The sequence below is a fragment of the Fopius arisanus genome, unplaced genomic scaffold (assembly GCF_000806365.1).
Source record: "Fopius arisanus strain USDA-PBARC FA_bdor unplaced genomic scaffold, ASM80636v1 scaffold00032, whole genome shotgun sequence".
Lineage (NCBI taxonomy): Eukaryota > Metazoa > Arthropoda > Insecta > Hymenoptera > Braconidae > Fopius > Fopius arisanus.
This window is the reverse complement of record NW_011887771.1, coordinates 979,496-999,333: the sequence shown is the minus strand read 5'-3', so window position 1 is coordinate 999,333 and position 19,838 is coordinate 979,496. Positions and strand designations below refer to the sequence as shown.

The 19,838-nt window shown below is 36.5% G+C and overlaps 3 protein-coding genes across 4 annotated transcripts; 2 read left to right on the top strand and 1 right to left on the bottom strand.

The window, feature by feature from the left end:
- The first annotated feature begins 915 nt into the window (after nt 1–915).
- On the top strand, nt 916–3,107 carry LOC105265828 (ELMO domain-containing protein 2). The gene is made up of 2 exons (XM_011303570.1): nt 916–1,148; nt 1,269–3,107. The coding sequence occupies exon 2, from the start codon at nt 1,316–1,318 to the stop codon at nt 2,252–2,254; it is 939 nt and encodes a 312-aa protein (XP_011301872.1). The 5' UTR covers nt 916–1,148; nt 1,269–1,315; the 3' UTR covers nt 2,255–3,107.
- A 63-nt stretch (nt 3,108–3,170) lies between these two features.
- Nucleotides 3,171–5,793, bottom strand: LOC105265827 (thioredoxin domain-containing protein). The gene is made up of 6 exons (XM_011303569.1): nt 5,536–5,793; nt 5,059–5,244; nt 4,769–4,907; nt 4,012–4,173; nt 3,639–3,764; nt 3,171–3,501 (listed from the first exon to the last, which is right to left on the bottom strand). Exons 1-6 carry the CDS (start codon nt 5,690–5,692, stop codon nt 3,348–3,350), a joined length of 924 nt encoding a protein of 307 aa, XP_011301871.1. The 5' UTR covers nt 5,693–5,793; the 3' UTR covers nt 3,171–3,347.
- A 1,039-nt stretch (nt 5,794–6,832) lies between these two features.
- LOC105265826 (uncharacterized) lies at nt 6,833–19,552 on the top strand. Of its 2 annotated transcripts, XM_011303567.1 has the most exons (8): nt 6,833–6,967; nt 7,615–7,949; nt 9,762–9,893; nt 13,312–13,407; nt 14,083–14,188; nt 14,677–14,860; nt 16,242–16,323; nt 16,963–19,552. In XM_011303567.1, exons 2-8 carry the CDS (start codon nt 7,800–7,802, stop codon nt 17,107–17,109), a joined length of 897 nt encoding a protein of 298 aa, XP_011301869.1. In that variant the 5' UTR covers nt 6,833–6,967; nt 7,615–7,799; the 3' UTR covers nt 17,110–19,552. The 2 variants fall into 2 exon arrangements, with proteins under 2 accessions (XP_011301869.1, XP_011301870.1); XM_011303568.1 differs by lacking the exon at nt 13,312–13,407.
- The last annotated feature ends 286 nt before the right edge of the window (nt 19,553–19,838 follow it).

The window sequence follows — 19,838 nt, the reverse complement described above, 5'->3', positions numbered from 1 at the left end:
AATTTCAGCGAATACCTCCTCGATTCTCATGCTCCCCTGATACTTTTTTGAAATTTTTGAATTTCAGCGAATACCTCCTCGATTGTCATGCTCTCCTAATACTTTTTTGAAATTTTAAAGTTTTTCAATTTCAGCGAATACCTCCTCGATTGTCATGCTCTCCTAATACTTTTTTGAAATTTTAAAATTTTTCAATTTCAGGGAATACCTCCTCGATTCTCATGCTCCCCTGATACTTTTTCGAAAATTTCGAATTTTTCAATTTCAGCGAATATCTCCTCGATTCTCATGCGCCTCTGATACTTTTTCAAAAATATCGAATTTTTCAATTTCAGCGAATATCTCCTTAATTCTCATGCGCTCCTGATACTTTTTCGAAAATTTCGAATTTTTCAATTTCAGCGAATACATCTTCGATTCTCATGCTCCCTTGATATTTTTATGAAATTTTTGAATTTTTTAATTTCACTGAATACCTCCTCGATTCTCATGCGCCCCTGATACTTTTTCGAAAATTTCGAATTTTTGAATTCCACTGAATACTTCCTCGATTCTCATGCGCTCCTGATACTTTTTTGAAAATTTTGAATTTTTCAATTTCAGGGAATACCTCCTCGATTCTCATGCTCCCCTGATACTTTTATGAAATTTTTGAATTTTTCAAGTTCAGTGAATACCTCTCAAGTCGTCATGTTCCCCTGATACTTTTTTTTTTAATTTCGAATTTTCAAATTTCAGTGAATACAAATTTTGTAAAGCAGATAATAACATTTACCCCATCGACTGATTCCTCTGACATTGCGTGCGGCGCCCTCCCTCTCTTCGAGTGCAGTACTACGATGCCGCTGGGGTCCTTCAAACCCCTGAACTGAGCCTCTACTTTAGTAAATCCTCTTTGGCTCTACACGTGTGACGTGTGTGCGCAGTGTTGTTGTTTCTACGTCCTGGCTCGTTGCCGGTCAACGTTCGAGGTTCAGGAATACCTGAAAATCGATAAAACCTATCGACAGGAGTGCAACGTACGTCACCAGTGCCATTGCGTCCTCGAAGAGACATTTGCCCCAAGGAAGAGGATGTGGAATCCCTCCTGGAGGACCACCAGAAAGCCCCAAACGTCAGCATAACCTCCAAAACCTGCAGGACTCCAGGTGAACGTCAGTTAAATCCCTAGGGTAATTGGGATGTTTAGTATTTCTAAAAAGTTGATTTTTTTGAATTTTTTCAATTATCTGAAATTATTAAGACAATAACTCTCATCACAACGCCAGCATTTGGATATGAGTGAATCGCCCAGAGGCCTAACTGTCATCGAATCATGATTGGTTACCTCTGGTCGCTGATTTGCGTGTACTTCAGGCCCCTGGTGAAATGGTTTTTACGACAGACAACGCAGATGTGTGAGCTCCAGAGGATTTGCTATGGCGAGCCCTCAGGTGCACCTCGCGCTCTCAATGTAGAGAGGTCCCTTCGTCAGTCTAGAAATATTGATATCAAGGTGCTGGTGTCTCACCTGGACGATATCGCCAGCAGCCGAGGGATCAATGGCAGGACAGAGAGAAAAATCCTGGAGGAAGCCATCAGAACTGTTCTGCTGACTAAGAAAATCAATCCCACTGCTCATCCGGCATTTGCCAGGTCCTTTGGAAAATGCGTGGAGCTGATTTGGGGGTATCATCAGCTGGTGGTCGAGTGCGAGGAGAAGAGGAAGGTTAGTTATGACTCGGATAATCCTGAGCACGAGCTGTCTCTGCTGAAGCTGTGGAATCTATTGAAACCTGAGGAGAACCTTGAGGCCAGAGTCACCAAGCAGTGGCAGGACATTGGATTCCAGGGGGATGATCCTAAGACTGATTTCAGGGGGATGGGGGTTCTCGGGCTGGAAAATCTTGTCTACTTTGCTGAGGAATATCCCTCTGCTGCTGCTCATGCTCTTCTGCACTCCACTCATCCCAAGTATGGATATGCCTTTGCTATTGTTGGAATTAATATCACGAGTATGGCAATGAGACTCCTCAGGGATGGTACTGCTAAAACTCATGTTTATAATTCTGCTAAAACTCTGCCCACTCTTCGTGCCTTTCATCAGTTTTATAGCTATCTTTTTTATGAGTTCGATGAGTTCTGGATTGACTCAAAGCCCAATAATATGATGGCCTTCTCCGAGATTCAGGAGAGGTTCGAGGGAAACATCAGGGGAGCACTGGGAAATCCTGCTACTGTTTTTAGAATCAATGTCTCAGTTGATAATGTTTAGATCTGGAATTTCGGGGAAAGTGCAATGGGCGGTTAGATCTTTTTTGGGAATTGGAGCAGTACAGTTAATACGTTTTTCGATGCCATTTTCGTTGATTTTTATGTGAATTGAAATGTGAGTATTGATGGCGACTTGAATTTTAATTTTGTGTTATTTAAATATTAGGGAATTGGGAGGATTGAGGGCAGGGAACGTGAAGATTTCGGGGCAATTTCATTTTTTATTCAGGGCAGGTTTAAAGTGATAAGTAGTCCTTAGGGTGAATTATGAGATCTAATTTATGGATGATAGGCTCGATTTTTGAGAATATTCAACATAAATCAAGAATTCAGCAATAATTTTATATTGAATTTGCTTCAAAGCTGAGGAACTTTGGCATGTCAAGGAAACTACAGTGAATTCCCAACAGTGTGTAACTAATTCTAATTACTCTGACGAATCAGTAATTCTAGGGACATGGGCAAGAAATATTTCCCAGCATTTCTGTAATGAAGAGGTGAAACGAAAAAAGTTAAAAAAAAAAGAAAATTACATTTTTATATTTGATATTCGGACAGATAAAATTCCAAAATTATTTGATAGAAAAATATCTGTTTCATTGTATAAAGAAGAAATGATTCGGAAGGCGAATTAACTTACTTCGTTCCACCCCTCCAATATTATATGTATTGCGATTTACCACTCCAGTACCGAATTATTGTAATTATTTATTTTTGCACAAGGCTTTCTGTGAATTTTTGAGCTTGATTGTACGGTGAATTCCAATTTTTTGGAACATTCCAGATCTGAGGAAACTAGTGATGATACTCCACAATTACTTTGTGTTTGTAACGAATAAATGATTTTTGAAGGATTCAACAGAGTATTAATTTAGATGAAAACTGTAAATTAAAACCAGAATCAAGTGATGGAGAAATCCACTTAAGACCTCAAAGAATATATTTTCTACAGTTACAAAATTGGAAAAGTTGGAATGAGAAAAATCCTTCGGCGAATGGGAAATGTACACAGAAAGACGTTTTATCCTATCCCCGATGGTTCGAGCAAATATTTTATGTACATTATTCCGGTAAGTCTTGTGATCCATTAGTTTTTACTTCTCTTTCTTCTTCTCAGGAGTTTCAGATTTTTTCCTCAGTTTGGAGGCAACTGATACGATTATCATGACTCCCATAATTATGCTGGCAAGCTTCATGATCCAGGGATTTTCTCGGAGGAAATTTGCGATCATTTGGGTGAGATCATCACTAAAACGAAACGTTTATTGAGTTTTGTAATTTTTGGAAAAATTGAATACTCCTGACAGTTTTTTCAATTGAATCAATGAATTTTCTTTTTCTAGGAAAATTCTTTGAAACTGAATTTTTTGTCATTTATTACTTACAATGGGCTCTGAGGTACTGGAACTATCTCTGATTGCGCATTCTTGTACCAATCTTTGGCGAATGAAACAAATGCATTGATATCGTACTTCGGTACTTGATAACGGTACATCTTCCCCTGGCGGAATCTAAAAATGAATACCATATATAATATTCTGCATCAAATATAGAATCTTTCCCACTATCCCGTGAATCAGTGTTCGACACGAAGCAAGTGAAGAAGTAAAATAATTCATGTCAACGTAATATATTTTCTGATTCTATTTTTGGTAAGCTATTTCGGGGTTTTATTCGTTTTATTACGATTCGAGTTTTTAGACAAGGTGATGTGTGGACATGACTGGTGTATTATTAAAATATGAATTTATAACTCACAGAATAAATTCTGGGACGTTGAAAACGTTGAATCGTCGGGCTGTGGAAGCTCCAGTCGTGTGTTTATTAACACGTGCAACATTAACTCGATTTTTTATTCTAGCACCCACTGCTTCCCATCTTGCACCCATTCGTTGACAGTCGATGCAATCGTTGCTATAGCTATTGCAGAAGATGAGTAATTAGTAAATAAACAATATTACATCGTGATTTTGTGCTGGATTAATTTAAAATCCTACGAAAACCCATATTTTTTAAATTTACATTTCTTTTTATAAATGGATGATGAACCGGATAATCCTTCAAATTGATTTTATAGTCTATTCCGAAAAACCTCTTGCAATATTTTAGACTTGTCTGGGTGAGTCTAGAATAAAAGTTGGAAGTGATCGCGAGTTTTCTACTTTTGGCAATCTATTAGTGTTTTCAATTAGTGAAGGGAATTCAGTAAATGTTTTATTCAATATTTTTCAAGGAACTCTCAATATATATTAGAATAGAATTTTTTATGTTTGGATGTCACCAAAAATAATATCTTAAAGTTTCTGTGTTGCACTTGAAATCGATAAATCTAATTTTGGAAAATAGTTCTCTATCTCTGAGCATTTAGTAGGTTGATTGAATCAATTGGGAGATCTGATAGAATCGATGCTTTCCAGTCTCGAGGTAACAGCACTCGACATCTTTCACAGATAATCAATTAAATTGCAATTAATTGAGCATGAGCTGCTTACTGCAGTGTAAAATTAATACTCACAACATGACAAACCAATCGCCAGTCGTAGCTCCACTACTCGCCTGCGTTAAATGCTCGAAAGTCTCATCAGTTAATTCCTTCACTATCGGCTCTTTGTTATCCACGAATTTTTGCAATATTTCCTCGTCATTCAGTTTTCCTGTTCATGAAAATCGTTTACGAAAAATTGAAAACGAGAATTAGACAATGAGAGTCTCTAATTCCTATTCTTTCTCCATTACAATGTATTTGTGACGTTTAAATATCGGACGTCGGACTTTAAAAAGTTATAATATTCTCAAAGGTGTTACCATCGTAAAGCAATGGAATTCCATTCCGGAAGAAGACTAAGGCTGGCTCCTTGGCAGGACTGTAGAGCTTCAATAATTGGCTCTCCTCGACCTGAATAACCCAAGCTGATAAACTATCAACGAGATCATCCCTGAGGTTCACGAGTTCAGCTTCGTATTTGGCACATTCCTCACACTGACGTTTAGCTAGATAAAAATGGTGAAATCCCTGATTGAAATATGAACACCAAAATATCCAATGAAATTAAGTAAAGACCCCAGAAGATCGCAGTCAATTTTTTATATTTTTCAATTATTAGTATATTTTATAGAGACAACTGCAATTAAATGTGGTAGAGTATTTAATGAGGTTATGAGAATAATTCCACAACTCTCAGACAATTTTCTGAAGTTTAGAGAGCTTAGGATATTTTTTATGGAAAAAAATACATTATCTGTCATAACAAGGTACTAGCATATTTGAGTGGACAAACTTACTGAACAATGCAACAACATATTGCTCATTTTTAATGTATTGGAGTAGTTCATCATCGCTGACAGTGTCTAGTCGCTGTTTGGCTTCTACTTGTTCATTGATGAATGTGAGTCCACAGAAAAGGAGTGTGATTCTTAAAAAAATTGTTAAATCCCTCATTATTTATGTCGATAGTTCACCCGAAAATATTCGTACACGTCATTAGACCGAAGTGTCACTGATTGCCACTGAGATGATGTTCTTATTGACGTCGACGAAATTTGTGACATGTGCCGGCAACCTAGTGCGCCTGCGTGTTTTTCTCTTCGTGTTCTGATTGGTCTGCAGAGATTGTGAGGAAATTTGAAATGCTACTTTGCAGCATCCATTTTTGATTCTGTGCTAGGATCTTTGCGGATGTTCAAATAAGAAGGCGTAAGGGAATTGAATGCCTTTTATTTTTATGTATGTTCGCTTACTGAGGGTTTTATTATTATATATAAAAGAAATTTAGGAGAAAAAATCGACTGTTACTTGGTGGAAAAATTCGATTTTGGAAAGAAACCACTTCTCCTCTAAAAATACTATTCATCCCTTGGGCCGGTGACAAACAATTGTTTTTTATTTTCGTTTTATTCTCATTCTTTGAGGATTTTATTGACATCTACAGGATAAATATACGTGAAATCGAAAAAATTAATTTAGAATAGAGGATCACGCGGCTTGTGGCGTATAATAAAATTCTCAAAACCAAACTTGCTATAATCAATAATAAAAGTCACCAAATTTATCCGTAAAAAACCCCTCATCTATGAAAGCCCGTTCTAAAAATAAACGAGTCCCCAAGACGCATTATTAATGACTGATAGATAAAATCAAAAAAAAAATCGCGTGACACGAAAACATTTTTTCACTCACTTGATGGTATCGACCATTCGTAGTCCACGTGCCTGAATCAATTGGTACCGCCGAAAAAAAAAATGAATAAAAGAATGAAAAATAATATAGTATTGACTAATACACGATCGATAATCCTGGATTCATCGAGGAGCGGTTCCCTATTATTATATACATATTAGAATTTCCTATTCCAGTTGAATAATTGATAATCGTTAGACTGTTTTTGTATTATCTCAGTGGTTTTATTCCATCTGAAGGTCTCATTCAAGATGGATCTGTGTTATCAATATGAGGATCGACCTGGATTGATCCTGGCGTGATGTCTGAGGTCCGAAGGTCATAGATGTACGAGTGGATGTGCTAGTTTGGTTGAAACACCCCAGGTTGACTCCTTCAGTGTAGCGGTATTCCGGAGCGAAGCGACATCACGAATGAATACCAATGCCTCGGTCTATTTCTTCTTGGTATTAACTGAGTTGAAACGAGCTTGAACCTGAGGGAGAAGCCAGTCGCGTGTGCTCCATCACTGGAGAACCTATTTCTGTGGATTCAACTGTGAGCTATAACTTTACAATTTCTACAACTCCTTCATCGAAATTTTTATTGCAATTTTTCGAGTACCATAACTCGAATTTCACCCTTTTTTAATAATAACAATTGCTTATTTCTTTAAGTATATACATTTATTTTCTTGCACAGTTATTTCATAATTACGGAAATTGTATCATTTGGCTTCATTGAAATTTTTGAGGCAGTCCAGTTTCATATTTTTCTCATTTTTCTCATTTTTCTCATTTTTCTCATTTCTCTCATTTTTCTCATTTTTATTAAATATTGATTTAAGTGAAAATGGTGGGTTTTAAGAGAAAATATTGAAAGCCCCTTTTCCTTGAAAATTTAATTAGCTACAAAAAAGTTATATAGGATTTTCTTCTCAAGTCGATAGATTTCGGTATTAATTGGTAATGACGAAAGCTTTGAAATCCGGATTAACTGAAATTTCCAATATCGAATTTTCCCTTCTGTTAAATATTGACTTATCTGGAAAACTATGGATTTTAGGAATAATAACTACCGACTCGATCGAATCCTGATTAATTTCCAATGAAGTTTTAGGATTATTACCACTAAGAATTAATAAAACTCGCGCTGTCTCGGTAAAACTTTTCCGCCAATAACTCCCATGATTTCTTAATCCGCAGACCGCGGAGGGATTTGAGAAAATAATTGGAGCCGACCGGCGAGAAGATTAAGAACCAAAAAAGTATCACCTGCAGACCTCAACAAACGAAAGGATAAAAATAAACATTTGGATTTTCCAAGTGCTCATTCTGACCCATTTCCGTTCTTTCGAGGGGAAATAAATAGCAAGGGGTGGGCATTGGGGATGGCTGAGTGTCTGGAGTCGACGTACAATCCGGAAGTGGTGGAACATGTTCGCAAGGAACAAGAACGTCGGGTTGTTCAAGAGGGAACTACCATGTGGAAGAAACGAAAGGCGGAGTTGCAGCATCAGAAGCATCGCGAACAGCGTGAAGTACGTGTTACTTTTTTTTTATCGTACTATCACCTCCCCTCCTTCCTTTCATCTGATAAAACATTATCAGTCACGTCCGAAAAATTTTTACGGAAATCTCGAGTTCATTTGCAGAAAATGGGAAATCATTCTCCGAATTAAAAACTCATCTAATCCATAAGGAAATGATCTAGGCCCGTAATCGCGATGAGAGCGTTAGAAATCCCTTGATTCCATCGATTCGATCAAGAGTTATCGATGATAATGTGCGAAATTGTAAAGAGGGAATACAAATTATAGAAAATAATGACTGACATTGAATTTTTAAATCAGTATTAAACTGAGTAGATGAAATTCCACGCAAAGTAGTTATAAAAATAACTAAAATGAGCGTTGAAAATTGAGGGGTAGTTATATTTTGAAAATAATAAAATTGAAGTCTGAAAACTAATAAAAAATCGTCAATATTTTAAAATAACTCTGGCTTTATCCTCGTTACCTGGCAATTCATTGGAAGAAATATCCCGAAGTTTGATCGTTGCTCGAACATATCATCATAACAAAAACATTATGCAACATCATTCGGGTGGAGTTATAAATAGTTTTATGCGGATTGTCTTTTAAGCCGAGTGCAATAATCGATAGCTGGGTAAAATTCAGGCAGCTGTTTCCCCCAGAGGCATCTCCATCGAACAATGAAGACAAACGACTTGAGAGTTCGATCCTAATGGCAGAAGATCACGGAAAAAAAAATCACGATATTCTTCCAGTGATTTGGTATTCACTGAGTGTCCGCGATAATTCTTTTCGAATCAGTCCTGGGGAATCCCCTTCTGGAATGCCCATCAAATTTGAATCGAGTAGGATTGCGCCAGGAATTGGAATTCCCTCGAGACAAATCGGACATCTGGGGCTTTGCGTGAGCTCTCGAAATTATGCTAACAACTGCCTAGTGCTACGATCAATTTGTACATCGTGTAACACAATGCACAAGTGTGTACTCGAGGGTGAGGGAATTGATGGTAAGGGGACAGGAACATGTTGACTGTACGTGCGTATGAGGAACGTCTCCAGCTCGGTGAGAATTAATAGATCAGACCGGATTGCAAGAAAAAGATAACAATTTTAGAATAATTTGACAAAGTCAGGTAGATACATCAATTTTATCCTTTCCTCCTACTCTTACGCGTTAACATTTTGCAAAATGATTATTGTTTTAATCATTAATTCTCCACTTTCTCATTATTAATGCTTATCAAATTACTGGAAAACACAGTAATCGATTATCATTATTATTGTCGACTTCGATAATTATGATGATTACTTTAATTCATAATTAATCTCGAAACCTTGATGAAGTCCGGATTTAAAGAATTGATTGAATTTTGGAAATGATAAAAATGGTAGTAAAATGTGGATAATTGAAAAATTACAAGATTTTATATTCATGCGAATATTCTATTACGTAAAAAAAAATGATTACAAATATAATTACCGAATTTAATCAACAAAAAATGAAGTGAAAACTGGGGATCAGTGATTTTTTTACCAGAAAGAAATTGGAAAAATGTGTATTTAAAGAAAAAGTACTTTGCGTAATATAATACTTGATGCAGATACTGAACAATTAACAAGTTCCGTTTTGTTCTATTCGTTCCAAGATTCGTATAATCTCCAATGTGATAGATTAACAGTAGCTGGGGGTCTGATTAATGCCGGAGGTTCTGCTGTCACCGTAGCTAAACGATACAAGACACTTCCTCTCCATTATTCCTTCACTCCAGCTAATGGAATCGATATTAACGACATCATGCTTTGATAAACTGTTCTCAGTTGCGGCAGATGCAGGCGAACTACTCGCCCTGGGGTAAGCCGGGGGGTGGAGCACCCTGTGAGAGAGCTTTGAGGAAGAAGAATGTCCATCTTGAACCACTGGGGCCACCAAGAAGCAGTGGACATGGTCAGGTAAAATAGAGTTCATTTCGAGAATAAAAGTACTCTTTCACGAAACTTTCGGTTACATCCCCCCAAGTGTACCTTGTCCTCATCAATTTATAAATTAATTTTGAAAATATAAATCACTATTGATCTTAAAAGGTAATGGGAATGCACTCGACGGAATATCTCTGAATCTAAGAGAGATACCGAGGTTTTTGTGTAAATCTTTTTTGCAGCGTTTATTCTGCTGTACAAAAAAGGTCATGAGAAAAATGTCGCGATTTTTCCTGGATTAAGAGATATTCCCTGAATGCTCCGCTAGGAGACTAGGCGTTTTCTCACTTTTTTTTATGTTTGTTACTGAAATATTTGGCGTCGATTAATGAATAGATAAAATGTATTCGCATGTTACTTGGCATTCATTGAATTTGATACAGAAAAATACATCACTCGTGATAACATCTTTGCCGTTGGAAATAAATATGATATAAATAAAAACAACAGGTGAATGAATCAAAGTTGTAGACTAACGTATCGTTTTCGACGTGCGACAGTTTTATGCAGTGACTCAGTGATCATGGGAAATGAAAAAAATAATATTGCTCTTGTAGTCTCCCTGAATGTCGATATTCGCCGTATGCAGAGTCAATATTAAGCTGGAAATATAATCAACTGATGAGACAATAAAAATAGTTGTGACAATTCAATTATTCCTCTGAACCTTCATTGAACTTTCATAGAAATTCAATTATTGCTCTTGCTAAATCGAATTGAAGAGACTATTAATGTCCATGCACCATGAAGACATCTTTTAGTTTTGTAAATATTCAAAGCGAGACCTAGTTGTCGAAGAAATTACCATTCCACTCAATTTTTAGTCCATAAAAAGTAATGACCCTTCATTATCGCTTATCATCATCCCTCAATCAGTCCAAGGTCTATATTTGATTCATCATACACAACGCCCTTGCTGATGATCACTCTGAAGGTCGCATGCAAAGCAACAATATGTGCAAATGTTGCATCCTGAGTTGAGGGAATTTTCAATTGAGATGGTGGCATATGTGTGCTGGTGTAGTTTATTCAGGGGCTTGAGACTAGATGGATGCGTGATTGCATGGGTCTCTGTACTGCTTTCATATACCAGTCGCCAAAATAGCCCAGCCAATCTGCACGATACACCTGGGGTTTTAGCCCATGTACATAGATCTACAAGCCAAATCGATTCTTCTGTCAAACATTTCAAAACAATTCCCTTAATTGAGGAGTTATTGCCGATATCTTTTCACTTTCCATGCCTTTTCTCAATTTCCGGGAAACCGTGAATCTACTGTCGTAAAAAAATATAAGGGTTTTTTGGTTTCATTATTATTCAATGAATCACTAATTTTCATAGTCGTGTGCGTGTTTTTATTAATTTTAAAGTGAAAGTGTAAGTTTTGAGATTTTTTGTATATTATTATTATAGTATATTATTGTATAATATTATTGAGAACCGGGGAAAGTTCCTCCATTGCGATGAAAGTCCGTGAAACATTTAACAATTTAAAACTTCAAAACGATATGTATTTTTCGGTTAATGTTATCAATTATTTCTCAGAAATTTGTAAAAAAAATTTGAAGAAATGTTCTAACAACAATTAAAATTGTCGAATGTCTTCCTCAGATAGTATGGCTCCCTATAATAATAAATAAATTATAAGCGCGTAATTGAAATCATTCGATTACTAACAGATTGAATATCAAATCGATGGTTTTGAATTTTTTGTTCAATTTTTAAGTTTAGTTTAAAATCCATAGCCGTTTTTTGAATTATTCCCGTTTTTTGAACGAATTTTCGACGATTTCATTTGTCTGACTAATACCTGTCTCTTCTACTGCCTTCAAAAATATTTCTCTTGAAATAAAAAAAGAGAATAACAAGGGTAATAATAATACAATAATAACAATAATAGCGGGATAAAGAAAATGAAATGCAATCGATGGTATTAGGCAATGAGTGTAAAGCAATTAAAGGAGGATATTTGAACAATAATTGCCTACGAAATTTCAATTGGCTTTTCCGCGAATGAACACCGAGTTGAATATTTCACTTAATATGATTGCGATTATCATGTGGTTGATTGGATTCAATCGAGTCATTGTGGATTTATTATGAGTCGGCAGTTTAAATATTTATCGCGGGATTTCGACGGAGCTGATTCATTATGATTACATATTACTGCGTTAATTTGATCTCGTCTGATGCTGAACTAATGAGCATTTTGTGTACGTCGCTTATGTATAAATGTTGAATGTACCAAATAAAGCTGTTTGACACTCGTAAACGAATTCTTCGTAAAAAACATTTCGGTTTTGGAATCGTCAATTTGTGCCTTCAGTATAAAACCACAGATTTTTATAATTACTGATAACGGGATTACCAAATTAATGGATGATTTATTTCGCTCTCGAATTCATCGTTCGTATCATTTTGAAAAAAATAAAATGAAAAATTCGAGAATCGGCGAAATTCGGAAAAATGTGCAATAAAAAAATTACTTGCTACAATTTAAAATAAAAAAATCAACGATATTAATATTAATATTTCTCCAAATTAAACATACATTATCTTCATTGCATCAGAACACAGGTTACACTGCAGATTTTAATTGTACATTTGAATGAATGAAAGTAGAATGCAGAAATAATGAATTTCAATAATCAGTATTTTCCCATGACTTCGACCGGAAGTCGCCAGGTGAGGTAGGAATTTGGTGGAGTCTTGGCCATTATCGTTATCTGTCATAAAGACTGTGATAATAATAATACTATTCGTGTTACATCGTCGTCACCTCTGGATGCACCCTGTTTTTGCCGTGTCCCATTAGGTATTGCTGGGAACACGCGAAAGACTGCTTTGAGCCTTTCAGGCACGAATACAGGTGCATACACATCGTTATCACCATTTGCATTCCGTGACAGGAATAACTGATCACTAAGACCACATCATCCTCATGATATTCCGGTCTATTCAGATATTATGACGGACATTGTCCACGTGGTCATGGCGTTGGTATGATTGGGTCTTGAGGTCATGCATTGGGAATGGTTTCAGTCGAACACTTCACTTCTAGTGCATCAAACTGGGACAGTCTCTCTAATACATTATTTATCAATTAATTCTTTTCATGATTCATTTTATTCTAGTTTTATCATTTGAGGGAATGCTTTTACAGAATCTCAAGGTTTAATTACAAAATTTCACTCCTTATTTATATTTTATATTTCATATTTTAGGTCTACCCATTGTCATTATTTCTTTTTATTATTCATTAAAAATATTCAAACACAAATTTGGCATTATTTTTATATCGATATTTTTTACTGAATTTTATATTCCTGAGAATTTTCTTTTCAATGGGTTTTAGTTTGTTTAATTGAGTGGTACGACATGTTTGCTTAGCTGGCGAGGCAATACTACCCATGGGGACGACCTGGTCCTGGTGGTGCGCCATGGAGAGATCCAAGGATGCTTGGTGTGCGATTCCTCGAGTCCATGGTACGCACATTCGTGTTTGCGTAGCGCGATTGCCACTTATGTGGATTGAACAGCAAGTGTCTTGCACGGAAATCCCATATTTCCCCATGAAAAAATTCAGAGTATCTTTCCAAGAACTGCCAATAAATGAACACAACTATTTGATTAAAGAAATTAACACTAATAATTAAAAAGTCTAATCTATGAATTCTTCTACTTAACGATTTTATGTTTATTTTTATTTTTCTGCGATACTTGACAAAATACAGGAGGAAAAATCAAAATCCATTGCTCAATGAGAATAATCCGTGGTAATATCGTTTCATAAAAATTACCTGGAGATTATCAAACTCTGTTATTTGTCTGAAGAAACTTATGAGGCACTCGTGCATCCACAAGTAAATCTAATTAAATCCCTCCCTCCCTTCTCTACTAAATTTAGAAGTGAAAAGTTCTGAAGTAAAATTCTCCGCTCAACCTTATTTCTTCATGTTTTTTTTTCTTCTAATTTTTTATCCACAAACAAAGTTGAAAGTCGGTAGAAGAACATGTTGAGAGCTGTTGTTAATTAATGTGACGTCTGGGGATGCTCTCAGGACTGGTAATTTGCATCGGTGAAAATATGCAAAAACGTAACGATGAAAATTTCATCTCATCATATTAGGGATGTTACATAACTTTTCTTTCTCGTTCCAGGGATGGACGACAGACTCTTTTCTCACTCGAGTCCGTGGAAAAGATGTAATTGACCCACTGGCATTCACGGACTCTAATAAATTCTTCGATGCACGTGCCAGAGCAGGTGACGTTCTATAAATTAATCTTCATCAAGTAGTAATGAATTACATCTGTTCGCACGAAATACATAATCCTAGGAAGTCATAGATTTTTACATTTCTAAACGATTTATTCTGCTGATACAACTCCCGGAAAAATTACTCCCCATCAATTCTTCCATTTCTTTCACCAATTTTCGACCAATTGTCTAATCTTTCAAGTTTTTTAAATTTACAGAAATTCCTCATAAAGTTTGGACGATTACAATAATGTTTCGTTTCACATTTTTATTTTATATTTTCAATATAATTTAAATGCACTCTAAACAATTATTTACATCCAGAATTCATTGACATTTTGCTATCAATTAAATCCGAAATTGAGAAGAAATGAGTAATTTTTATAGAAGACAATCAAAGAACACGTTTACAAATAATAATTATTTCTTGATTATCACAATTGACGACACAATGGATTGAGAAAAAAAAGGGGTAAACTCGGCTGTTTTCTCAGGAATAACTCCAGACCCTCACCCCTCATCCCCGAGGAATCCATTCAACGAAGAAATGCAGGTGTACAAATTAACCGGAGGGGTTGAACTAGTGCCCCTGCTAACAACAAGAAGACACTACTCTCATCCATCGTGTACAAGATATTTAACGACTGATGCGACGAGACCTGGCTATACCATAGACAGGTAAGTCCTTTATGAATTATTGCTAAAGCCAGTTGAACCTGCATGATAAGTCTATGTACTCTCGCTCCATGCTGTACTATAAAACTGCAAAGAGGATAATTTACGAGGCATTAAACATCACCACGAGGGACCAAAAGAATTTCCTCAGAGGATTCCAAATGAATTTCACTCCAATCTCTCTCTGACCGATCGGAGAAATATTTGACAGTTCGTCTGGATTGTCTTCAGTTGATTATTCATGTCCTAAAGTCCTTTAATATTTTCTGCATTACAAGATCGCAGTGATCTGCTGCGTAATCTCTTAATAATTGTTTATAACCGAACAGTATTGTACACCTGGTAAAGTCGATAGTGTAACGAAGCATGGCTGGTGCGACAAATTACTGGAGATAGTATTACACTCGAGGGACAACTGCATTACTGCTGAATACATTGATCCAAGTGCGCATTCAACCACTACTCCACACCCTGAATTGTGAAGGGGTGAAGTGAATGCCAGTGTTCTGCCCCAGTTACCCCATTACAACCTGATTCGTCAATTAGCAGATGTTAGATTACATAACGCCTCGCGATCATGTCGATAGAAAAAATGTCTGGATTAATCCAGTGGTTCCCATCGTTTATAATTCTCTATTTCAAACTCAACAACTTAATTACGATCATTATTTATTCACCGACAGATTTAAATCGGTTTATTTACACCATTTAACATATTTACATTGAATTTAAAAAATAATTAGTACTTGAAGTCATCATGAATTGATCATAAATATCAAGTATGAATAGATTGAGGGATATCTCTCAATCTAACGGAGATATCGAAATTTTCGTGAGAACATTTTTTGTAAAGGGTGATGAGAACTAGAAAAAAGGTACTGATGATAATTTTGATATCTCGGGTGGATGGGGTGTTTTTTGTAAACTTAGGGAGTAGATAATTCCATTTGTTATTTGTAGGTGATAGCAGTTTATTTCGGAATTGATTTTTTTTGGGGAATTTCTTGATGTGGAATCGGGAATCATGAGGATAGAAATTATCATAAGTACTGATCCCTGTATTTATAGCGTAGGACTGGACATTTTGATAGCGTTTAATGGAATACTCAATGAAGTTATGCCACTCTAGGTGTTATGTTGTTTACGATACGAGTTTGGCCGGTGCCCAGAGTACAGAGTTTCCGGTACCATAAGGCCAAATGGTGCAATTAATCATGGCAAGTGTATTTCTCCGCAAAATGCCCCGGGACATTCACTGGGAGTGAAAAAAAATATTCCTTGCCCTCGGTAAAAACTCGTGAATAATTCCAGCTATTCAGGTGAAATAATTCCTCGTTCTTACTCTCCCATCCATCATGGATTTATTTGGATTTTTCTTTTACAGTCTGCGGTCACTGAACATTGGAAATCGTGAACACATCACTGCCCTCACCGAGCAAATTCATCGAAAACGGGAGAGAGCACTGGTGAGTGAATAAAAGGATGCACGAAACTTTTTTTAGGCTCCAATAAATATGAGAAAATATATACACTGCTGAAAAATTTTGCCCTATAATTTCCAGTACATTTCTTCGATCTTTTCATCATGTTACAGTTTCGGATAAATTGCCATTAAAAATGTAAAACGTCGAGGGAAAAATTGGAACGATAAATTTCCGTTTGGTCATACATTCCAGAGATGAACCAATCGAATTCGGTTAATTAAACCCTACCGATTCATTCGAAATTCTGTTTTGTTGAAATTGGTGTTGAGTTTCCCGGTTTCCACTGAAAATTCGAATTAAAATAAAAATTTCCGAGTTTGTTTCAGTCACGAAGCGATAAAGTGTGAATCCGTTTAACTATTTGCAAGCAATTAACAGTTTTCATTTGAAAAAAATTCGAGATTTTTTTCTGGGCGAACTACCGAAATTTTCGTTAAAATCTTTTTTATAGAATTAATCTATACCTACGAATTTGTTTATAAAGAAAATATCGCTATTTGCATTTCTTTCGGAGATATTCCGCTCTGAATAAAAACCGCTTCTGAAAACTGTTAAACAGGAAAGTCTTCAATTTTTTTAGCAATGAACCTCATGAAGGAAATAAAAAGAAATAATTCGCAGGAGGAGAGGAGGATGGAGCAGGAGGGCTGCAGAAGGCATTTTGACACTTGGAAAAAGCTGTGGGGTAGACCAGGTCATGGAGCACCAATGGACCACTACTACAGGACCGATTTGCATAGTATATTATACCGAATGCCAGTATATTAGAATCTATTGACGACGAAACCGACGTACATCAAATCTATAGAGAAAGTAAAAAGAATCGGAGGGGATGCTCAGGTGGATCTCCTCCATCACTCCGGGGAGTGATCGACCAGTATTGCCTGCAATTTGCTTAATGACCGGTGATATGTTGATTGAGCATGGAAACAGCGAGGAGAGGAGTGCGAGGTCCTTGTCAAGGACATAATGGACAGAGTCCGTTTAATTAATGGACGTTTCCCAATTTGTTCGGATGTTTAGGGTCGACCCATCCCCAATACCACCAATTCCACCTCTGAGTAATTCACTTTGCGAGCAAATTAGAGGTGTTGTTGTACATTACTGGCTGCATTTGTTCTCGGTGGATTTTCCAGATGTTTACAGTCTTCAAGGGAATCGTCTGTAAACAAAGTTGGTGGGAAATTTGAAGGGGGAGACGTGACTCTTTAGATTCCTGTTTAGATTTTCAACCTCGAGACTACATGAGAGGAAAATTCACGAATAAAATTCTCTGGGAATTCTGTCAGTCCGTGAAAATAGTGAAAATTCAGGTCATCATTTGATTGAATTCTCAAGACCAGTGGGAATTCTATGAATTACATTACACGGAGGGAAATTTATTCAGGAAATTATCATAACCGATAATATTCGTGTAGCAAACTAGTGCTGTTAGATTTTTCCCTGGAAGATGGACGTCTGGAGATCGAGATGAAATTCACACGATGTTGAGTAAAGATTCTGGGAAAAGTTTTAATTTTTTCCAAATTCTCAGCTAAAAATTCCTAAGCCGCCACTTTGCTATACGATTACTGTTCTTCATAGCAATTTTTTAAATAATTTTCCTCAGTGCATGGAGAGGAATGTTTAATACAAATTACAATACTGCCAAGTAAATTTTCAAATGAAATACCGTAATTTTTATTGAATATTTCTCTCCAGGTGAATGAAAATGAATGAACTTTGAGAATTTAGTGAATGATAAATAGATAACGAAATATCCAAGAGTGCAATAACGATCGTCTCGAGTATTCCCCAAGGGAACTCTGACAATCAGAAGAGGGAAGACTGGAGTCCTCTCAAAGATCCGGAAGTACCGGATTTCATTCTCCATTGTCCGATCCATTGTCCACTGTCGGAGTGGGTTTGTGTTAGGTGATTCATTTTCAACAAAATATCAGTTGCCGCAGTACTCCAGTGGATTCAACAATCCTATAAAATCCTATAAAAACTCGGCTTGCCATTGTGAAGAAACTGGGTCGCAGTCACCCAGTAGAATTCACCAAGTGGAAAGGGTAGAAATACAAGGATTTCGTCCCCCTTTTTTGGGGGGAATAAAAAAATATTGAAACGAGACTCAATCGTCCCTGACCCACCTCACACTGTCAATGGAATGGCAGTCCCAGGTGATGCTGTGTTTTTGATAATTGAACACCAATTTTACGAGCTTCTCCCGGTTTTACAGTTTCATTTTTTATTGGTGAGTCGGTTGTATCTGTCTTCTTTCACCCCCTTTTATTCATTCATTCGTTCGGTGGAAAATTGCTACATTCCGGGGAAAACTCACCATTCGATGATTGTGTATTCCGATTGCATTCAATTCGTTGCAACTAGAATTCTCCGATTTTTTTTTTCCAAACATTTTATCCCCCGCTTTTGCAATTCAGATATCGTTTTTCATTCTTTTAATATTTGACGGGGACGAAGCGTCCATTGTTTCTAACGAAAGGTACCTATTTATTGGAGATAGCGTGGAATTAAAAAAGGAGAAAAAACGAAAACTGGCGTTTCAAGAGAATATATTCAATTTCCACTGGGAAATATCTATTGTTAAATTACGTACCTGCAATTGTATGGAGGAACATCAATAGAAGATTAATTTCTATCTTCGTACGTGAATTATTCCATCGAAATAGTTTTTTAATCGAAAATCGAATCGGTTCTTTGATTAAACTGTTCTCCTCGGTGATATTATCCAGAATTACTGGGAATATTCCACTTGCTAGTTACGAACGCACAAGAAAAATACATTCCTCTCCCACGGTATATTTTATTCTTCCTCTCCAATTTCAATTCCCAACATAAATTTGCCGTTTTCTTCTTTTAATCAGCAAAGACTAAATGATAATAACGAGACGAAATGAAAGTTGAAAGAAGCTGCGGTAGCTTTGCACCGAGCTAAAGCTACTTCCAGCAATGAAACTTAAATAATGGATGGAGATGAATAAAAATAAAAATGAGAGTTACATGGGAGTCTTTACTCTTCTATTTATCCTTTCCATTGAGTCACACCTAACTGGAGGGTTGAGACAGAATGGAATAGAGGCTCGAGGAGTAAAACGATGGGAGTGAGTCGAGTTAATGGAAAAAAGATCAAGCTGGAGATTCTCTTGGCACTGACACTCTGTATTTTAACGATGAAGGAAACTCTTGCCAGTTGGTGGACTGCGGAACTAGCTATCGATTCCAACAACTTCGCGGGTCAAACTCTTCTCAAACTTATTCTTCACTGGTGTTCGTGACGACTTGGCAAGCTCCAATGTATGTACTCTACCCTCTACGCTCGAGTTTAAAATTCATCCTTTTGTTCTATTTATTTTTCACTTTTTCATTTGGAATTCTACGGTAGCTGTTATTGGATCTCTTCTATCTATATTCAGAAATCCATCTCCAATGGGGTCTTGATTAATTCAACTCTCTGGAATCATTATTAATCATTTTACCTCCCGAGGAACTGG